The 23,797-nt window shown below is 41.6% G+C and overlaps 1 protein-coding gene across 1 annotated transcript in view; it reads left to right on the top strand.

The window, feature by feature from the left end:
- Window positions 1–23,797, top strand: part of LOC120065031 (nuclear receptor corepressor 2-like) — a 193,882-nt gene that overhangs the window by 81,836 nt on the left and 88,249 nt on the right. Inside the window, exon 4 of the mRNA XM_039015724.1 lies at window positions 2,910–3,087. Within this exon, the coding sequence (XP_038871652.1) occupies window positions 2,910–3,087 (178 nt within the window). The remainder of the gene's footprint in view (window positions 1–2,909; window positions 3,088–23,797) is intronic.

Below are 23,797 nucleotides of genomic sequence, written 5' to 3'. Positions count from 1 at the left end.
CGGGATTCACGTTATTGAAAAAACATTCAGTGGCTTTTTCCAAATACCCCGGTATATGGTATATCTCCCAAGCCTAAGGACTACCTTTAACAATTTACACTGAAACTTTTACAAAAACACATTTCAAATCAAATGTTATTTGTCACATGCGCCGAATACAACCGGTATAGACTGTTTACTGTGAAATACTTACTTACAAGCCCTTAACCAGCAATGCAGTTTTAAGAAAAAAAAAGAGTTTAGACATTTTTTACTAAATAAACTAACGTTTAAAAAAAAAAAAAGTTATACAATAACAATAACGAGTCTGTTAATAGGGGGTACCGGTACTGAGTCAATCTCGTTATTGTATATTGTATAATTATTTATTTTTTTAAACGTTGTGGTACAGGTTAGTCGAGGTAATTGGGGTAATATGTAGGTAGGGGTAAAGTGACTATGCATAGATAATAAACAGCGAGTAGCAGCAGCGTAAAATCAAAAATAGTCTGGCTAGCCATTTGAAAAAACTGTTCAGCAGTCTTATGGATTGGGGGTAGAAGCTGTTAAGGAGCCTTTTGGACCAAGACTTGGCACTCCGGTACTGCTTACCGTGCGGTAGTATAGAGAACAGTCTATGACTAGGGTGGCTGGAGTCTTTGACAATTTTTAGGGCCTTCCTCTGAAAGAGGAACTGTGCAGATGTGAAGTTTGGTAAAATATCCCTCAGTGTTTTTGTGACCACGTTTTCCTTAAACTCTGTTACATAGCTGCTCCGAATTAAGATTCAAAGATGTCTTTAAAAAGAATGGTATGTCAGCTATGACATGACACCTCGAGTTTGAAAAAATCTATTTTGGTTATTAAAGTGAAGTGGATTTACAGTCATTAACACAATTGCGAAATGCATAATAATGTATATGAATGTCATTCTGTTCATGGCGATGTTTCCTAAATAGTTACACATAGGTAGAAATGCAATATCCTCCTTTGCATATTTGGGTATTATTCTACACACTGGCTATTATTTTAATGAGCTCTGCCACCAAACAAGACCACATTTTGTTGGTCTGGACCAGACCAAATCTGAACAAATCATAGACGTCTATGTTTCACAAGTTTGGACATCAAAGTATAACTCAGTAGAGTACAGCACAGTAAAGTATAGTTCAGTACAGTAGAGTTCAGCACAGTACATTACTGTACTCAACTCTAGTGTGCTCTACTGTGTACTGCACTGAACACTACTACACTCTACTGTACAGAACTGTACTGAACTATACTCTACTTTTCTTTACTATACTGTCATGTACTGAACTATACTCTACTTTTCTGTGGTATACTGTGCTCTATTGTACTGTCCAAACTTGTGAAACATCGATATCTATGATTGCTTCAGATTTGGTCCGGACCAGACTAGATCTGAACCAATCATGGACCTCTGTTTGGACCAAATGATGGCCGGTCCAGATGTCTGTGGATGCTGAAATCAAGGCTGGTCCGGACCAAAAAACGATGTCTGTGGATGTTGAAATCAAGGCCAGGGCAGATTGAAGAAATGTAAACTACTTCTCAACGTCCAGTGTCAGTCGGTGCGCAGTGGTTGAGGATGCTGGTTACAGTAGATGGAAAGGGAGGGTGTGAGTAAGAGCCGGAAGAGGTGACATTAATTGGAGAAACGAGAGAGAGGGAGGGGTTGTCCATACTTTTCACACTCTGCTTTGACCACCAGAAGACAGAAAGACAACTGAGAACGTATCAGCTGAAAATAACAGTATGCCAGTGGAAGGGAGGACAGTAGCATGTGGCCCAACTGTGGTGGGTGACTAATATGATTTCCCATTATAGCCAATTCAATTACCGATTTGGTAACATAATTTTGAGTTTTAATCACTTAATAATTCATATCAGAATTGATATCAGTAAAAACTCTAACTAATGGATAGGTCTACCTTTTCCTTGTTAGTTCTGTGAACTTTCATTATCCTCCCTCATGAGGGAGAGAAATTAGAAAATATCTTAAAGGAATGTTGGTTTTTGTTAACGGAATTAAGGTTCAAGGCAATGTTTCTTAAACGTACAGAAGGCAGAACAAATGATCCATCAAAACTATGAAATAACACATATGGAATCATGTAGTAACCAAAAGTGTTTAAAGAATCAAAATATATTTTATATTTGAGATTCTTCAAAGCAGCCACCCTTTGTCTTGATGATATATATATTTGAATATTTTTTTATTTAAACTTTATTTAACTAGGCAAGTCAGTTAAGAACAAATTCATATTTACAATGACGGCCTTCCAAAAGGCAAAAGGCCTCCTGCAGGGATGGGGTCTGGATAAAAAAAAAAAAAAAAATTATATATAAGACAAAAGACATATTACGACAAGAGAGACACTACAACACTACGTAAAGAGAGACCTAAGACAACAACACAACATGGCAGCAACACATGACAACAACATTGTAGCAACACAACATGGCAGCAGCACAAAACATGCTACAAACATTATTGGGCACAGACAACCGCACAAAGGGCAAGAAGCTAGAGACAACAATACATCACATGAAGCTGCCATAACTGTCACTAAGCGTGTCCATGATTGAGTCTTTGAATGAAGAGTTGGAGATAAAATGGTCCAGTTTTAAGACTTTGTCTGCTAGACCCATTTTTAATCTATTTGACAAGAAATCAAAGCCTTTGTCTATTCCTAATTTTTTTAGAATGGAAAATAATTGAATAATGTATTTATGCCTTAATTTCTCCAATATAGAATCTTAGCTTTCATTTGACACCCAATTTGACATGCTCTTATGAACTTCACATGTTGGTCCTCATGGGTCATTTTACATGGAAATGACCTATACCATCAGTTAATTGATATAGATGTTAACCTGTCTTCTCTCCCTGTGCTTTCTCCTGACAGAGGTCAGGAGCAACACATCCGCTATGAGCACATCTACTTACCTGAGCCCAACAACCAATCAGAGGTGGAGTATGTTGAGATAAAGCGTCCCCGCCTGGACCTTGGGGCGGAGTCTCTCATGAGGCTTTCAGCCCACCGCCCACAACTTCCTCTGGGAGGGGCTGAGGACATGTCAAAGGTCAGTATTGATTACTTGACAGAAGGATCTCAAAGGCCAAAGTCGATTAAATCTCTTCAGGGACTTTCATTTTGAATTTATTGTTTGAGTTTTGAAATCCAACAGCTGGGTAATGCTGGCATGTCAAAGGTCACTGTTGGATTACAGACTAAAATGACTCCTGCTTTGATGTGTGTTTGGTTCAAAGTAGGGCTGACCCCAATTAGTTGACTGGTCAATTGTTTGGTTGTTAGGCGGTTGGTCGACCAAGATTGTTTTAGTCGAGCAGTAACAAATATATATACAGTACCAGTCAAAGGTTTGGACACACCTACTCATTCAAGGGTTTTTCTTTATTTTTACTATTTTCTACATTGTAGAATAATAGTGAAGACATCAAAACTATGAAATAACACATATGGAATAATGTAGTAACCAAAAAATTGTTAAACCAATCAAAATATATTTTATATTTGAGATCCTTCAAAGTAGCCACCCTTTGCCTTGACAGCTTTGCACACTCTTGGCATTCTCTCAACCAGCTTCACCTGGAATGCTTTTCCAACAGTCTTGAAGGAGTTCCCACATATGCTGCGTACTTGTTGGCTACTTTTCCTTCACTCTGCTGTCCAACTCATCCCAAACCATCTCATTTGGGTTGAGGTCAGGTGTTTGTGGAGGCCAGGTCATCTGATGTAGCACTCCATCACTCTCCTTGGTCAAATAGCCCTTACACAGCTGTAAGGGTGTTGGGTCATTGTCCTGTTGAAAAACAAATGATAGTCCCACTAAGCGCAAACCAGATGGGATGGCATATTGCTGCGGAATGTTGTGGTAGCCATGCTGGTTAAGTGTGTTTTGAATTCTAAATAAATCACCAACAGTGTCACCAGCAAAGCACCCCCACACAATCACACCACCTCCATGCTTCACGGTGGGAACCACACATGCGGATATCATCCGTTCACCTGCTCTGCGTCTCACAATGACACGGCAGTTGGAACCAAAATCTCAAATTTGGATTTATCACACCAATGGACAGATTTCCACCGTTCTAATTTCCATTGCTCGTGTTTCTTGGGCCAAGCAAGTCTCTTCTTATTGGTGTCCTTTAGTAGCGTTTTTTCCCAGCAATTCGACCATGAAGGCCTGATACACGCAGCCTCCTCTGAACAGTTGGTCTTGATGTGTCTGTTACTTGAACTCTAAAGCATTTATTTGGACTGCTATTTCTGAAGCATAATATGAACTTGGTCTTTTACCAAATAGGGCTGTCTTCTGTGTAGCAACCCTACCATGTCACAACACAACTGATTGGCTCAAATGCATTCAGAAGGAAAGGAATTGCAGAAATGTACTTTTAACAAGGTACACCTGTAAATTAAAATGCATTCCAGGTGACTACCTCATGAAGCTGGTTGAGAGAATGCAAAGAGTGTGCAAGGCTGTCATCAATATATTCTGATTTGTTTAACACTTTTGGTTACTACATGACTCCATATGTGTTTTTTCATAGTTTTGATGTCTTCACTATTATTCTACAATGTAGAAAAAGTAAAAATAAAGAAAACCCTTTGAATGAGTAGGCGTGTCCAAACTTTTGACTGGTACCGTATATGTATTTGCACCCATCTCAGTGAACTAACCCACTGCTGAGGCCTAGACTAAAAACCATTCAGGCTTTATCCGAAAATCTGGTCGGAGACTCCATATGGAGGGTGAGACGCAATTGCGGAGCCTCCAGAGGCATGCAGGGGGTAAATCCATCTCCGTACCGCATCGCTATGCGCCTCCCAAATGTTGTAACAATGCGGAGGGCTCTGTACAGCTCAGCAATGACATGATTGGTTGACGGTAGGTGGGGTGGTACATCATGTATAAGTACAAACTCAATTGTGACTCACCAACTGGATTCGGTCTTGTGTAGCAACATTTGAATTTGTTTTTTACATTGGATATAAGTACAGTAGACTCAGAGCTACAAAATGGTAAATCATACACTGCATTTGAGGAAACAATGGGAAAGTAATTCTCCTTTGAAAGTTGAACAACGAGTAAAATCACTTTTGAGAAAACCGTCTTTCAATGTTTTGGTACCTCTATCGGAGAGCCCTTCTTTGTCTACACCCATTCAGCATTGTTCACACCCTCTTAAGCCTTAGCCCCACCCATCTCTTTAAGGGTTGATCCGTGCGTTCTGTACTAACTTGCAAGCTACTTCCGGACATCTAAGAGAGAGAGAGAACAGCTCGCTGAACGTTACTCACCCTAGCAGAGCTGGTTAGGCTGTTAAAGTATGTTTTCCAGAGCGTTGGTGACTGCAACTGTGCTTTCAGATTAGAGGTCGACCGATTAATCGGAATGGCCGATTAATTAGGGCCGATTTCAAGTTTTCATAACAATCGGAAATTGGTATTTTTGGACACCGATTTGGCCATTATTTTTTTTTTTTTTAAATATATATATATATATTTTATTTTTTATTTAACTAGGCAAGTCAGTTAAGAAAACATTCTTATTTTCAATGACGGCCTAGGAACGGTGGGTTAACTGCCTTGTTCAGGGGCATAACGACAGATTTTTACCTTGTCAGCTCCGGGATTCAATCTTGCAACCTTACGGTTAACTAGTCCAACGCTCTAACCACCTGCCTCTCATTGCACTCCACGAGGAGCCTGCCTGTTACGTGAATGCAGTAAGAAGCCACGGTAAGTTGCTAGCTAGCATTACACTTATCTTATAAAAACAATCAATCAAACATAATCACTAGTTAACTACACATGGTTGATGATATTACTAGTTTATCTAGCGTGTCCTGCGTTGCATATAATCGATGCAACGCAGGGGGATGATTTAACAAAAGCGCATTTGTGAAAAAAGCACAATCGTTGCACGACTACCTAACCATAAACACCAATGCCTTTCTTAAAATCAATGCACAGAAGTATATATTTTTAAACCTGCATATTTAGCTTAAAGAAATCCAGGTTAGCAGGCAATATTAACCAGGTGAAATTGTGTCACTTCTCTTGCGTTCATTGCATTCAGAGTCAGGGTATATGCAACAGTTTGGGCAGCCTGGCTCGTTGCGAACTAATTTGCCAGAGTTTTACGTAATTATGACATAACATTGAAGGTTGTGCAATGTAACAGGAATATTTAGACTTAGGGATGCCACCCGTTATATAAAATACCGAACGGTTCCGTATTTCATTGAAATAATAAAAGTTTTGTTTTCGAAATGATAGTTTCCGGATTTTACCATATTAATGACCTAAGGCTCGTATTTCTGTGTGTTATTATGTTATAATTAAGTCTATGATTTGATATTTGATAGAGCAGTCTGACTGAGCGGTGGTAGGCAGCAGTAGGCTCGTAAGCATTCATTCAAACAGCACTTTCGTGCATTTTGCCAGCAGCTCTTCCCTGTGCTTCAAGCATTCAGCTGTTTATGACTTCAAGCCTATCAACTCACGAGATTAGGCTGGTGTAACCAATGTGAAATGGCTAGCAAGTTAGTGGGGTGCGCGCTAATAGCGTTTCAAACGTCACTCGCTCTGAGACTTGGAGTAGTTGTTACCCTTGCTCTGCAAGGGCCGCGGATTTTGTGGAGCGATGGCTAACGATGCTTCGAGGGTGGCTGTTGTCGATGTGTTCCTGGTTCGAGCCCAGGTATGGGCAAGGAGAGGGACGGAAGCTATACTGTTACACTGGCAATACTAAAGTGCCTATAAGAACATCCAATAGTCAAAGGTATATGAAATACAAATGGTATAGAGAGAAATAGTCCTATAAATACTATATTAACTATAACCTAAAACCTCTTACCTTGGAATATTGAAGTCTCATGTTAAAAGGAACCACCAGCTTTCATATGTTCTGAGCAAGGAACTTAAACGTTAGCTTTTTTACATGGCACATATTGCACTTTTACTTTCTTCTCCAACACTTTGTTTTTGCATTATTTAAACCAAATTGAACATGTTTCATTATTTATTTGAGTCTAAATTGATTTTATTGATGTATTATATTAAGTTAAAATAAGTGTTCATTCAGTATTGTTGTAATTGTCATTATTACAAATACATTTTTTAAAATCGGCCAATTTAATCGGTATCGGCTTTTTTTGGTCCTCCAATAATCGGTATTGGCGTTGAAAAATCATAATCAGTCGACCTCTATTTCAGATTGTCTGTTCGTAAGTTCCGAGCGTTTTGCGTTCAGAGCGCACACTGGATGCTATAGCCAATAAGTAGGGTTGTTCCGAAAGCTCTGATCTCACAACGACAGTCAAGCACCCAAGCTAACTGGCTGACATTGGCTAGCTACTTACAGACACATAATGAGAGAATACCCCACTCTGACTATTTTACTCACCCTAGCAGAGCTGGTTAGGCAGTTTTCATGTTATTCAGAGCGTTGGTGACTGTAACAGCGCTGCTGGCAACAATTGATTTACGCTTTGTTGCCAGCATTTACTGACACCGGACATATTCAACGGGTGTTGAGGGTTAAAGAATGCATCAGTTATTCTGCATTCTGGCACACTAAGACAAGAGTATTTTAAGAAATGTAGCTAGATAGCTAGCTCGGTAAACAATGAATCCCAACGCATGACGTAACGTTAAATACTTTGTCAAAATTAGGGTGGAGTCTTTTGTCATGACACGTAGCTAGCTAAACAATGGACCATAATGACGTTACTACCCTGCATGAATCTGCAGGTAGCTAACCAACAAGGCTCTATGGCTTAAACTAGTCAAGCAAATGTATCTGAGATACGAATAATAAGATCATACACATAACAGTACACTTGAAGTGAAACCACTTTCTGTCAAAATTAGAAATGTGTAATATCTGACAATGTAGCTAGCTAGACTATCTTGCCATACACGACTGGTGTTTTCTCCATCTCCTTAGCTATCATACTCAAATTCCACTGATTTCAAAACTCGGTCCTCCAGAAAGTGGAGAGCATACACATAACGCTAGCTAACAAGCCAGCTAACATTAGCTAGCTAACAGTGCATTTTAACTTGACATTAGGTTTATACAGTTTTACTACACAATACATTTTTTAAAAGCCGCGTTTGACACGATTACCTAGACATACTGACCAGCTCCAATAGACAGATGCGTGCTATATGGTAGACCAATCCAAACTCATCTCTCGGCATGTCCAGCCCACTCATTATCTCAGCCAATCATGTCTAGTGGGAAGGTTGGTCACGTTTTTTGTGGCTAAACCAACTAGACTCGTAATTTACCAATTTTATTCGTATTTACAGGTGGCATACAAGTTTGATATTAAGGCACATGAAAGTTCACATGCTCGAGAATGCATTTCTCCCCAAAAAACGCAATTTGATAAAATGTTTTTTTACGTTCAAACATCTCTCCTGTGAAGTCGTGACTTGCGACATATGCCTAGTTTTCTGAATCGGATCACAATTGCTTGACAACAGCTCTGCACTGCAAGAGGTATGAATGCCCTGACTTCTGCTGAGGCCATGTCACAGTAAATGCTGCATGACCAATGCAGGCATCGGATTGACCATGCGCCCAGATGCATAATACACTTCCCTCACCAGAATGGGCTCTCTCCCGTCAATTTGTGCACATTCATTGTTTCATAACTTCATTGTGTGAATTGTTTGCGTTTGATTGTAATTCCCCATTACATATATCATCAGTAGTACATTTACTGTTCATTCCTATAGTTTATAATATACAATGTTTGTTACTTTGTTTGTTACGTTAATTTATTTTAATGCATTCAATATTATTGTTCTAGTCTTCCCGTTCTCATTGTTCGAGTGGACACGTTGTTTGCAGAGTGCACAACTTATGCTACATTTGTGAGAAACAGGTTTTTGTTTATTTCATTCCATTTACGAGTTTTGTCAATTTAGTCATTCTTTTGTTTGGAGCGCTCCTATCAATGTTGAGTAAGGACACGCACGCATAGAAGTAGGCCTATATGCTACCTGGCCTGCGCGCAGATGTAGGCATTTAAATGTGCCCATTTGGGGATCTGTGAGTATTTCTGATTGGTTTAATGCACCACCACTAATGACCTGTGGAGCTTCTCAAAGTAATGTTTTCTTCACCTCAAACAGCAAGCAGACAACAGTTGTTTTCACATTCATTGAGAATTACAATAGTTCTTTTGTGTATTTGGAAAATCTTTCCAGCTGTCTCCCTTTTGATAACCACTCAGCGTGAAAGGAAAAAATGTCATGCTCTGATCCAATGTCATAAAATAGGCCTACCTGATTACTTCATATTAGTGTTTGACTTTGACTGAAATAGTTTCCGGTACTCATTTTGGGTGCTGGTACTGTTTATATTTAGGTACAGGAGCTCCACAATAGTTTTGAGCTAATATTCTATAAGAGGAACAGGAGCTCAAGTAGTAGAACATTTGAGCTGCCGGTACTCAAGTTAATAGTAGATATAATGTTTCAAGTTCGTTGCAGACAGGCCATGTGTAGCCAATGTGATTTATAGGATATTTATTTTTATCAGGACATTTTCTACCTGCAGGCTGCAATGTTTTTAATTGTTGGCTTTATGTAAGCTATTTTTACGTAGTTGCCAATATACAGTGGCAAGAAAAAGTATGTGAACCCTTTGTTAATACCTGGATTTCTGCCTAAATTGGTCATACCATTCGATCTTCATCTAGGTCACAGCAATAGACAAACACAGTCTGCTTAAACTAATAGCACACCAACAATTATACAGTTGAAGTCGGAAGAAAAATACGCCTTCTGGAGTGGCCCAGTCAGTCCTGACCTCAACCCGATTGAGATGCTGTAGCATGACTTCAAGAGTGGTTCACACCAGACATCCCAAGAATATAGTGTAACTGAAACAGTTTTGTAAAGAGGAATGGTCCAAAATTCCTCCTGACCTCTGTGCATTTCTGATCCGCAACGACAGAAAACGTTTGGTCGAGGTTATTGCTGCCAAAGGAGGGTCAACCAGTTATTAAATCCAAGGGTTCACATACTTTTCCCACCCTGCACTGTGAATGTTTACACTGTGTGTTTAATAAAGACATGAAAACATACAGTTGAAGTCGGAAGTTTACATACACCTTAGCCAAATACATTTAAACTCAGGTTTTCACAGTTCCTGACATTTAATCCTTTTAAAAATTCCCTGTCTTTGGTCAGTTAGGATCACCACTTTATTTTAAGAATGTGAAATGTCAGAATAATAGTAGAGAGAATGATTTATTTCAGCTTTCATTTCTTTCATCACATTCCCAGTGGGTTTACATACACTCAATTAGTATTTGGTAGCATTGCCTTTAAATTGTTTAACTTGTGTCAAACGTTTCGGGTAGCCTTCCACAAGCTTCCCACAATAAGTTCGTTGAATTTTGGCCCATTCCTCCTGACAGAGCTGGTGTAACTGAGTCAGGTTTGTAGGCCTCCTTGCTTGCACATGCTTTTTCAGTTCTGCCCACAGATTTTCTATAGGATTGAGGTCAGGGCTTTGTGATGGCCACTCCAATACATTGACTTTGTTATCCTTAAGCCATTTTGCCACAACTTTGGAATGCTTGGGGTCATTGTCCATTTGGAAGACCTATTTGCGACCAGGCTTTAACTTCCTGACTGATGTCTTGAGATGTTGCTTCAATATATCCAGATAATTTTCTTTCCTCATGATGCCATCTATTTTGTGAAGTGCACCTGTCCCTCCTGCAGCAAAGCACCCCCACAACATGATGCTGTGCTTCACGGTTGGGATGTTGTTCTTCGGCTTGCAAGCATCCCCCTTTTTCCTCCAAACATAACAATGGTCATTATGGTCAAACAGTTCTTTTTTTGTTTCATTAGACCAGAGGACATTTCTCCAAAAAGTACCATCTTTGTCCCCATGTGCAGTTGCAAACCATAGTCTGGCTTTTTTATGGTGGTTTTGGAGTAGTGGCTTCTTCCTTGCTGAGCGGCCTTTCAGGTTATGTCGATATAGGGCTCATTTTACTGTGGATATAGATACTTTTGTACCGGTTTCCTCCAGCATCTTCACAAGGTCCTTTGCTGCTGTTCTGGGATTGATTTGAACTTTTCGCACCAAAGTACGTTCATCTCTAGGAGACAGAACGCATCTCCTTCCTGAGCAATATGACGACTGCATGGTCCCATGGTGTTTATACTTGCATACTATTGTTTGTACAGATGAACGTGGTACCTTCAGGCATTTGGAAATTGCTCCCAAGGATGAACAAGACTTGTGGAGGTCTACATTTTTTTTTTTTAGGTCTTGGCTGATTTCTTTTGATTTTCCCATGATATCAAGCAAAGAGGCACTGAGTTTGAAGGTAGGCCTTGAAATACATCCACAGGTACACCTCCAATTGACTCAAATTATGTCAATTAGCCTATCAGAAGCTTCTAAAGCCATGGCATTATTTTCTGGAATTTTCCAAGCTGTTTAAAGGCACAGTCAACTTGGTGTTTGTAAACTTATATCCCACTGGAATTGTGATACAGTGAATTAATCTGTCTGTAAACAGTTGTTGGAAAAATTACTTGTGTCATGCACAAAGTAGATGTCCTAACCGACTTGCCAACACTATAGTTTGAAAACAAGAAATTTCTGGAGTGGTTGAAAAACTAGTTTTAATGATTCCAACCTAAGTGTATGTAAACTTCCGACTTCAATTGTAAGTATACCGACCGTTTGCTATGAGACTTGATATTGAGCTCATGTGCATCCAGTTTCCATTGATCATCCTTGAGATGTTTCTACATCTTGATTGGAGTCCACCTGTGTTAAATTCAATTGATTGGACCTGATTTGGAAAGGCACACACCTGTCTATATACGGTCCCACAGTTGACCGTGCATGTCAGATCAAGAACCAAGCCATGAGGTTGAAGGAATTGTCCGTAGAGCTCAGAGACAGGATTGTGTCGAGGCACAGATCTGGGGAAGGGTACCAACAAATTTCTGCTTTATTGAAGGTCCCCAAGAAGACAGTGGCCTCCATCATTCTTAAATGGAAGAAGTTTGGAACCACCAAGACTCTTCCTAGAGCTGGCTGCCCGGCCAAACAGAGCAATCGGGAGAGAAGGGCCTTGGCAGGAGATGACCAAGAACCCGATGGTCACTCTGACATAGCTCAAGAGTTCCTCTGTGGCGATGGGAGAAACTTCCAGAAGGACAACCATCTCTTCAGCACTCCACCAATCGGGCCTTTATGGTAGAGTGGCCAGACTGAAGCCACTCCTCAGTAAAAGGCACATGACAGCCCTCTTGGAGTTTGCCAAAAGGCACCTAAAGGACTCTCAGACCACGAGGAACAAGATTCTCTGGTCTAATGAAACCAAGATTGAACTCTTCGGCCTGAACGCCAAGCATCACGTCTGGATGAAACCTGGAACCATTCCTACGTTGAAGCAGGGTGGTGGCAGCATCATATTGTGGAGTGTTTTTCAACAGCAGGGACTGGGAGACTAGTCAGGATTGAGGGAAAGATGAACAGAGCAAAGTACAAATATCCTTAATGAAAACCTGCTACGGCGTGTTCAGGACCTCAGACTGGAGCTATGGTTCACCTTCCAACTTGACAACGACCCTAAGCACACAGCCAAGACAATGCAGGAGTGGCTTCAGTAAAAGTCTCAATGTCCTTGAGAGCCCAGCCAGAGCCCGGACTTGAACCCGATCGAACATGTCTGGAGAGACCTTAAAATAGCTGTGCAGCGACACTTCCCATCCAACCTGACAGAACTTGAGAGGGTCTGCAGAGAAGAATGGGAGAAACACCCCAAATACAGCTGTTCAATCCATGTGGCATCAAACCCAAAAAGACTCGGATGTAATTGCTGCCAAAGGTGCTTCAACAACGTACTGAGTGACGGGTCTGAATACTTATGTAAATGTCATATTTCCGTTTGAAAATGTTCATCAATTAGCAAAAAAAATAAAAAAAACTGTTTTTGCTTTGTCATTATGGGTCATGGTGTGTGTATTTATGATGGGGGAGGGGGGCAATTTAATACATTTTTGAATAAGGCTGTACTGTAACAGAATGTGGAAAAAGTAAAGGGGTCTGAATACAGTATATGCCATTTAGCAGACACTTTCATCCAAAGCGACTTAGTCATGCGTGCATACATTTTACGTATGGGTAGTCCCGGGATTCAAATCCACTACCCAGGTGTTACGAGCACCATGCTCTACCAACTAAGCTACAACGGACCACTGGTGGTGGTACATACAGCAGCTAGTGATAGTGAATATGTCCTCTTCATCAAGGGATGAGTTCAGTCAGGAGTGAGGCAGATTGCATTTCACTTGTCGAGGTCCTACCCTACTCAACCATCAGTCATCAACTGTGCTCTGCTTTAACTGCACTGGTGCTGTGGCATGTTAAGTGGCAATCGCAGATGTGTGGAATGTTAGGTAGCTCTGAGAATGTGTCCCGTGATCGGTGCTGGTGCAGTCAGTGTGTGTTACTTTCTACAGGGTCTTTTTCTAGGTCAGAGCCTCAGGGGAAGGTTGTTCTGCTCACTGCTCCGTTCTCCTCTCACCTGTCATCAACACAGACGATGACACACTACTAGTACCGTTTCTTTGCTCATCAGCAAGTTCTGGCACCTGGAAGGAATGATTGTTCTCACTCATACTCTACCATCTGGCGTCAGTGGGAGTTTTTCGTCATTTACATAGTGCTCAGGGAACAAGGGTGCTACACCCACACTTGCTGTCTCTGTTTAGCTAGCTACGTCCTGTTTATCTTCTACAGGTCAAATGTTAGCATAAGTATTTTTGCCCATTTTCTTAATCTTTTCCAGATGATTCATAATTTAGTCAATTTTGAATAAGGGGCAAAAGAGAGTGGCTGTCCCTCAGTGGTGAAAATCGCCTTTCTCTGCTATGGCCTGCTTGTGGGGACAGCAGTGTGTTTTTTCTACTTGAGATCCTGCTGAGTGGCAGCATCTTCCCTTAGGGCAGCCAGGGTATTATTAGACACCGCCATCACAATGTGATCCTTGGACTGGGAGGGGGATTGACCTGAATGCTGTTGTCCTCAACAAGAGCACCAGGACCAGTGGACGCAAAATAGCCCCATAACATCATAGATCCACCACTGTATTTTTTGTGGTTCTTTTCTGCTTATGTATCCTTATTTCGACGCTAAACCAAGCACTGGTATGCATGGCCAAAGAGCTCTCTTTTATCAATATTGCGTAGAAACTATTTTAGAATACTACTGATGAACGAAATGTAGAATGTTTGTATGCATAGAAGTGTGATTTATGAAACAATGCTACCTGTGTCGTACACACACGGGTAGGAGATAATTATTTAAATACCAGTTCTCAGCCTCAGTGCTTGTGCACGACCTTGGTTATTTACATTTGGAACATCCCCTGATTTGCCATACATGGTTACCCCATATGTGGGTAATATACAACGCCTTACCATGAAATATAATTGCGCAACCAAAAAAAGCAACGAAAATGTACTTTTCCGAGGCTGAAATAGAGGTGCTATTGTCAGATTGAATACAACCAGGTTTTATTTGGCTCACTCAGTTGTGCTTTGACCAGTAAAAATAAAAACACAGCTACAAAGAAAAGACCATTAGCACAATTGAAGATGCTTTAGCAATGGGAAATATACTTCAAATGAGTAAACAAACAACACTCACCAATAAGCCATCTATCCTCAACAGCTCCCTCGTGTAGGCCAACATTGCTGTTCTGCAGAATGAACAAGTTGTGCGTTCCACTCTGCCACCACATTCAACAGCGTCTTTTGGGCATCACATAAACTGTCACCTTCACATTCAGAGTGGAAGCCTTTTTTGTTCACATAGTTGAACTCGTTTTGGGATGGGGCTTTGTGGGTGCCGTTTATTGCTCCGTTCGTATTTGGGAATCCATTGATGGCAAAGGATCCCCTCTTGACTTAAACCTGTTGTGTGATGGTGTATGGAGTTGGTACGTTACAGTTCGTTTTGCTGATGATTGCATCCAAAACATTGTCTCATCGAGGGCTGTGAGATGCTGATTGGCAAGCTCCTGCTGAAATGTGCTTGTTGCCAAACATGAAGGATTATAGCACTTGGATGTGCACCGGAATGACACGTATTTGTTTTTCTAAAGTAGGTATGAAATCCTCGCAAAATTCCTATAAGATTGGCTCATCAGATATCCTTCCCAAAAAAACAATCTGTACTTTCTGCAAAGAATGCAGAACAACAGAACAAGATCAGCCATCTCTTATTCGATTTCCCGTTATCTCAGTCTTTTATACTATTTCAACAATGGTTTTATTTTCACACATGCCTCTAATTAAACAAATCATTGTATGCTATATTAATTATCGTAACAAATGCACTGATGTGGTCAAATTATGATATAGCCTGTCAAGATATGTTGCATGAATTCACAATTGTAATACAATGAAATTGAAAAATGATTTAGTTTTTACTGTCACAATATCACACATTTTTAACATATATTTTCCCCATTCCAAGCTTGACAAGCAGTTCCCTTATTCCACCACGTGATACTGTGTGTACACATGGTCATGGCTATGCGTAAATTCATGCACACTCTCAAGCAAATGTTCCTATTGATAAATCTCACACCTTGTGTGGAAATGATCCCACGCATGGTTTATGCACAGATTTGTGCCTACGCATTATTGAAAAATGAGGCTTCTGGAGTTTGCTATACAGCATTGCCACTTGGATTGGAGCTGGTGCTATGGTTGGATGACATGAAAATAAAGCTCTTTAGCCAAAAACCTGGTTGCCTCTGCCAGGAGGCTGAACCTGGCCGCGAGTGGTTCTTACAGCAAAACAATTACCACCAGCACACATCAAAATCCACAAAGAAATGGTTAATTGACCACAAAAATAAAAAATAAAAATCAATGACCATCAGTCTTTGGACTTGAAATCCATTGAAAACCTATGGTTTGAATTGAATATGGCAGTCCATAAGTGCAGACGAAGGATATTGAGGTTCTGGACGGATTCTGTATGGAGGAATGGTCTAAGATCCCTCACAATGTGTTCTCCAATCTCATAAAACATTTGAGGAAATATTAAGGAGCTACACAGGACTTTGTGCAAACTGGAAGCCACATACTGAGGCCACATTTATTGTAGCTGGGGATTTTAACAAAGCAAATTGGAGCAAAACGCTACCGAAGTTCAACACATTGACTGTAGTACTCAAGCTACTAAAACACTCGATCACTGCTGTCGCGGTAGGGGATTTTGAGTTGACCTTATAGGTGACGCAAGTCGTATCACTCGAGTTCTTATATCATCCGGCAAACAGATGATTCATAGGTCCGCCGGACTGACCTGGTTTGTTTATTCCTGCCCTTAGTTCGGAGAATTGCCTTTAGTGTTTATTGTTTCGGGATCTTAGATAATATCAATCAGACTTAGAGTACCTCTTACTTGTTTTACCTTTACCTTTTATACTCTTGTATTTAGACACACGCTTTCCTCTACGATTTAATGCCTATACCCGTCGGTTAATACTGCTTGAATATTAATACAGAGTAATTTTGCTTTTACAATATAAATGAGTTGGCTGTCCAATCCCTTAAATTGTCTTTTGTGTAGAAACTAGACTTTTATCCCCAACTCGGGAGAGGTCAGAGGTGTTCTCTCCCCTAGGATTTTGGGTCTAGTTTCTACTTTTTATTCAATGTTTGCAATTCTCACAGTTATACACATCATTACAGTTTCTTTACGTCCTTAATCTATAACACCAATAATCATCAAAACACTGAAACTCTTAATGCCTTATCTATGTATTACAACAAGTGGTTAATTACCGTAGCGTAGGTTGACCTGGTTGGTTCCCAAAGAGTATGTTCTTCAACTCACAATTTCTCTATAGGTTTGTCCAATCACTCAGTATCTGTTTCTCCTACTAGAAGTTGTACGATGACTATTTTTAACTGATTAGTTGAGAGACTGCTTTCGAGATCAAGACCCTTTGTAACACCACTGATGCTATTTATCAACTCCGGTTAGGGGGTGGATGTATTAAGCAATAGGAGTGTATAGAGTAGTTTTCTCAGTATGTCTCGTCCAAGAATCAGCAGTCAAAAGATACAATTGTTCTAGAGTATGAAAGTCAGATATTACCTTTTAGGTTGATGATAGTTTGAAGTATCACGAGCAGTCTGTGAGTGATAAGTCAAGTAGCACTATCATGCCTCTCCAATGAAGGCATGCTTCTTATATACTCTTTCTCGGGACCAGGTCAGCCTTAGCGCTGCATTACATTTTGATACTGCGACAGGATGTGGCAAGCTGACAGTGTCAGCGTGAAATGTCACTATGAAATTATTGCTAGTGACAGTGTCTATGCGTCATCTAAACCTAAGTCTTGCATCAAGTTAAACCCAATCAAATTCTACTACTGGTCTGGTTTCCTCCTGTTTGGTTGATGACTCGCCTTCTTCCTCCTCTGGGGGTGGTGCTTGGACATGAGGTATCTCATCAAACCAGTTGTTTGGCTCCCACTCCAGGGGCGGAGCCATTGGTAGAGGTGTGGGTGGATCCCGTGGAGGAGGTGTCATCAAAGCCCTTTTTTGTGCTACCGCATCACTGCCCTCCCCTGTCCTCCCTTCGGCAAATCAGATCACGTCTCGATTTTGCTCCTCCCTTCCTATAGGCAGAAACTCAAACAGGAAGTACCTGTGCTAAGGTCTATTCCAAGCTGGTCTGACCAATCGGAATCCATTCTTCAAGATTCTTTTGATCACGTGGACTGGGATATGTTCCGGTTAGCCTCTGAGAATAACATAGACATATACACAGACACGGTGACTGAGTTCATCAGGAAGTGTATGGGCGAAGTTGTTCCCACTGTGACTATTAAAACCTACCTAAACCATAAACCTTGTTTAGACGGCAGCATTTGCGCAAAACTGAAAGCGTGAACCACCGCATTTAACCATGGCAAGGTGACTAGGAAAATGGTTGAATGCAAACAGTGTAGTTATTCCCTCCATAAGGCAATCAAACAGGCAAAACGTCACTACAGAGACAAAGTGGAGTCGCAATTCAACCGCTCAGACATGTGACGTGGCAGGGTCTACAGGCAATCACGGATTACAAAGGGAAAACCATCCACGTCGTGGACTCTGACGTCTTGCTTCCGGACAAGCTAAACACCTTCTTTGCCCGCTTTGAGGATAACACAGTGCCACCGACGTGGCCTGCTACCAAGGACTGTGGGCTCTCATTCTCAGAAGCCGACGTGAGTAAGACATTTAAGCGTGTTAACCCTCGCAAGGTTGCCGGGCCAGACAGCATCCCTAGCCACGTCCTCAGAGCATGTGCAGACCAGCTAGCTGGAGTGTTTACGGACATGTTCAATCTCTCCCTATCCCAGTCTGCTGTCCCCACTTGCTTCAATATGTCCACCATTGTTCCTGTACCCATGAAAGCAAAGGTAACTGAACTCAATGACTATTGCCCTTTAGCACTCACTTCTGTCATCATGAAGTGCTTTGAGAGGCTAGTCAAGGATCATATCACCTCTACCTGACACCCTAGACCCACTTCAATTTGCATACCGTCCCAATATATCCACAGAGAGTGCAATCGCCATCACACTGCACACTGCCCTATTCCGTCTGGACAAGAGGAATACCTATGTAAGAATGCTGTTCTTTGACTATAGCTCAGTCTTCAACACCATAGTACCCTCAAAGCTCATCATTAAGGTTGGGGTTCTGTGTCTGAACCCCGCCCTGTGCAACTGGGTCTTGGACTTCCTGATGGGCCGCCCCCCCAGGTGGTGAAGGTAGGAAACAACACCTCCACTTCGCTGATCCTCAACACAGGGGCCCCACAAGGGTGTGTGCTCAGGCCTCTCCTGTACACCCTGTTCACCCATCACTGTGTGGCAACGCAGACCTCCAATTCAATCATTAAGTTTGCAGGCATCGCAGTAGTAGGCCTGATTACCAACAATGACGAGACAGCCTACAGGGAGGAGGTGAGGGCCCTGGCAGAGCGGTGCCAGGAAAATAACATCTCCCTCAAAGTCAAAAAAACAAAAGGAGCTGATCGTGGACTTCAGAAGACAGCAGAGAGAGCATGCCCCTATCCACATCGACGGGACCGCAGTGGAGAAGGTGAAAAGTTTCCAGCTCCTCTGCGTACACATCACCGACAATCTGAATTGGTCCACCCACACAGACAGTGTGGTGAAGAAGGCGCAACAGCGCCTCTTCAACCTCAGGAGGCTGAAGAAATTTGGCTTGGCCCCAAACTTTTACAGATGCACAATTGGGAGCATTCTGTCGGGCTGTTACTGACTGATATGGCACTTCACCGCTCGCAACCCCAGGGCTCTCCAGTGGGGCCCCACTGGAGAGCATCACTGGGGCCCCACTGCCTGTCCTCCAGGACACCTACGGCACCCAATGTCACAGGAAGGCCTAAAAGATCATCAAGGACATCAACCACCCAAGCCACAGTTTGTTTACTCCGCTACCATCCAGAAGTCAAGGTCAGTACAGGTGCATCAAAGTTGGAACAGAGATACTGAAAATGGCTTCTATCTCAACGCCATCAAGACTGTTAAATAGCCATCACTAGCCGGCTACCTCCCGGTTACTCAACCCTGCACCTTAAAGGCTACTGCCCTATATACATAGACATGGAATCACTGGTCACTTTAATAATGTGTACATACTGTACTGCTTTACTCATTTCATATGTATATAGTATATTCTATTCTACTGTATTTTAGTCAATGTCACTCCGACATTGCTCGTCCTGATATTTATGTATTTCTTAATTCCATTCTTTTACTTTAGATTTGTGTATATTGTTGTGAAATGTTAGATACTACTGCTCTGTTGGAGCTAGGAACACAAGCATTTCGCTACACCTGAAATAACATCTGCTAAATATGTGTTTGACTAATAAGATAGAATTTGAAAAGGTATTGAAAACAGGGCCGCCAATAATTTTGACCCCATCTTTTTATATATATTTTACTTGTTAAACAAAATACATTTTCTGAGCAATTGTATTAGAATAAAATAATTACATTTCCCTGTTTTTTTCCCACCAACAATATAGCTCAGTATTTGCATTTATTTTATCCAGTCTTTTTTATGCATCTTTATCAAGGGTGCCAATAATTCTGGACCTGACTGTAAGTTCTGTCAAATGCAATCACTGTATGGAAATAATTAATATAACAGGAGAGACATAGAAGAGGGATGGGGAATGAAAATAGGAAAATGGCAAATACAGAGAGCGGCACAGATAAAGGGAAGGGGGGAAATGGAAGAGACAGAGGGACATGAAAAGGGGGAGCAGACTAGACTATATAATACAATCAGCCTGTCTAGCAGGGAAATAACTACCACTGAATAGGCCTGTCGTTGTGTAACGTTATCTCACGAGGACCAATGTACTGCATACTCAGCCACGAGGCCCCTTCTAAAGCACTCTGAACACTAACACCGTCTAGCTTTACAATAACACGCTCAACATCAGTTTCAGGAATGTGTAAGAGGTAGTAATCTCAGTGAATTCATTTGCCTGTGAAATTAGTTTTGATTGAACAAGGACAAAGTGATACAAGTACCAATATCGCCTCAGGCCAGTTATACATTCAGCAAATGTATAGTACCATCACTGTTCTCACTGTAGTAGAAATGTAAAAACTGTACAGATGTATTGTACTGAAGCTAGTTCTTACATACACTCATGCTCTAAATTAAAATGTTTCATTGGTAGCACTGGTGCTTCCAACTTAAACATGATAAAAGCACAACAAAATTTTGGAGAAACAGAAAATAAGATTTGTGAATATAACATTCCAGTTTGGAGTCCTGTACATACACTGAGTATACCAAACTTTAGGAACACCTTCCTAATATTGAGTTGCACCCCACTTTGCCCTCGGGAACAGCCTCAATTCGTCTGCGCATGGACTTTACAGTACAAGGTGTCGGAAACGTTCCACAGGGATGCTGGCCCACGTTGACTCCCTTAATTCCCACAGTTGTCAGGTTGGCTGGATGTCCTTTGGGTGGTGGACCAGTCTTGATACACACAAGAAACTGTTGAGAGTAAAAAAACTCAGCAGCGTTGTCGTTCTTGACACTCAAACCGGTGCGCCTGGCACCTACTACCATACCACGTTCAAAGGCACTTAAATATTTTGTCTTGCCCATTCACCTTCTGAATGGCACACATACATAATGTCTCAAGGCATAAAAATCCTTCCTTAACCTGTCTCCTCCCCTTCATCTGCACTGGCTGAAGTGAATTTAACAGATGACTTCAATAAGGGAATGTAGCTTTCGCCTGGATTCACCTAGTCACTCTTTCATGAAAAGAGACAATGTTTTGTACACTCAGTGCACACTTATCTTGCTACTGTGGTATCAAAGACTTGCTCAACACTTTGTATAGTAAGCAGTGCTCAACCATAGATAACCTCTGCTGTGTGTTGATATGTAATGGAGTAGACTAGAGGCTGATCCACAGGCTTAGTTCCACGGCAGCATGACAGACCTCCACCAAACACAATGACAGCCTTGTTTTCTCTCCTCAGTGAGATATGGAGTGAAGGCCATCTTCTGTCTAAGCCTCTGCTTATTGATCGGCCCTGGGAGGACAGAATAGGATTGAGGTGTGTGTGTGGTTGGAGTTTGGAGGGGGAGGCTACTGAGGGCTGGAAGGTCATTCTTCACATCTCTTGAGCTATGACAACCAAATGTCCATGCATGGCACACACTGCCAACACTGCTCTAACATGTAGCCTGACTTGTCAGTCTGACAGTGATATTTATGCTGTTGTGGAAACTAGGGCTGTTGGGGTGATCGTAATACCACCACACTGGCAGTCATGAGTCATGACCACAGTCAAATTACACTTGACCATTGAGTGACGTAATCTCCTCTTATGCACCCTGGACATGCGTTCAGTACCCAATCGCTAACTACTGTCAGGTTGCTAATGGCCTGGCACTCAGGGCTCTATTGTCCCTCTAACAATTCTGCATGCAAATGAAATCTAAAATCACAACAAACACAAAACAGTACGGTGCTTTTAAAACTCACCTCACTGCAATTGATCAATTTGAATGAAGAGGTTCAACAACAGGTTGAAACTGGGTCGAAAATATGGTCATTGTGGATGTTGTTTCAAAGCCAAACATAACGAAATGGACAACACTTTTGAAGGTGATTCATTCAAAACACCCGTAAGCATATGAGCTTATGCATTCGCATAGGCCTATATACACCAAAATGATGTGGACACCTGCTCGTCGACCATCTCATTCCAAACTCATGGGCATTAGTATGGAGTTGGTCCCCCTTTTGCTGCTATAACAGCCTCCACTCTTCTGGGAAGGCTTTCCACTAGATGTTGTAACATTGCTGCGGGGACTTGCTTCCATTCACCACAAGAGCATTAGTGAGGTCGGGCACTGATGTTGGGCGATTAGCACTGGCTCGCAGTCAGCGTTCCAATTCATCCCGAAGGTGTTCGATGGGGTTGAGGTCAGGGCTCTGCGCAGGCCAGTCAAGTTCTTCCACACCAATCTCAACAAACCATTGCTGTTTGGACCTTGCTTTGTTTTAGGTGCATTGTCATGCTGGAACAGGAAAGGGGCTCCCCCAAACTGTTGCCACAAAGTTGGAATCACAGAATAGTCTAGAATATCATTGTATGCTGTAGGATTAAAATTTCCCTTCACTAGAACTAAGGTTCCTAGCCCGAACTGTGAAAAACAGCCCCAGATCATTATTCCTCCTCCACCAAATTTTACAGTTGCCACTATGCATTCGGGCAGGTAGCGTTCTCCTGGCATCCGCCAAACCCAGATTCATCCGTCAGACTTCCAGATGGTGAAGCGTGTTACACCACTCCAACTGACGCTTGGCATTGCGCATGGTGGTCTTAGGCTTGTGTGCGGCTGCTCGGCCATGGAATCCCATTTCATAAAGCTCCCGATGAACAGTTATTGGGTTGACGTTGCTTCCAGAGACTGTTTGGAACTCGGTAGTGAGTGTTGCTCGTACAGTCATTTCCATGACAATAACCGGCTGACAAAATGTTAATGACCACCACAGCCCTAGTGGAAACCCAAATACCTTTCCTGGAAGACTGAGGTGATCTGGAAGTGAACAAGTCCATGCCAGACTGCTTGGATGACATAATTGTTTGTTTGAGTGAGTGTGTGTGTGTGCACTGCCCCCTTCATTTATTTTCCCCCACATTCTCCTGTCTGCTGGACTGTCATTAGGTGGATTGTTCTGTATTGTCAGTTATGATACTGGCAGCTCTCTATCTATACTGATTAGCTTTTGGAACAGGCTGTTTTCATGGTCAGAGAATAGTCAGGGGTGCTTGTTTCTTTGGGTTCAACATTACCGTTGACACACAAAAAAATCGAACTTTAAAATGTCACCTAAGCTAAGATTAGTTGTGCACCTGCTGTAGTGTTCTGTTCTTGATCTCTCCGTGTGTCTGTGTGTGTGTGTGTGTGAGTGAATTGACTGAATCATGTGATATCAAGAACACCTGCTAACATGAAACCAACAGGCTGTTTATCCCTACTCCTTTCAATTATCTTATGGAGAGCACATACAGTACCAGTCAAACTGTGGACACCTATTAATTCCAGGGTTTTTCTTTATTTTTACTATTTTCACCATTGTAGAATAGTAGTGAAGACATCAA

This window comes from Salvelinus namaycush, chromosome 1 (assembly GCF_016432855.1).
Source record: "Salvelinus namaycush isolate Seneca chromosome 1, SaNama_1.0, whole genome shotgun sequence".
Classification (NCBI taxonomy): domain Eukaryota; kingdom Metazoa; phylum Chordata; class Actinopteri; order Salmoniformes; family Salmonidae; genus Salvelinus; species Salvelinus namaycush.
Note: the sequence above shows the minus strand (reverse complement) of the source record. Positions and strands in the feature narration are given on the sequence as shown.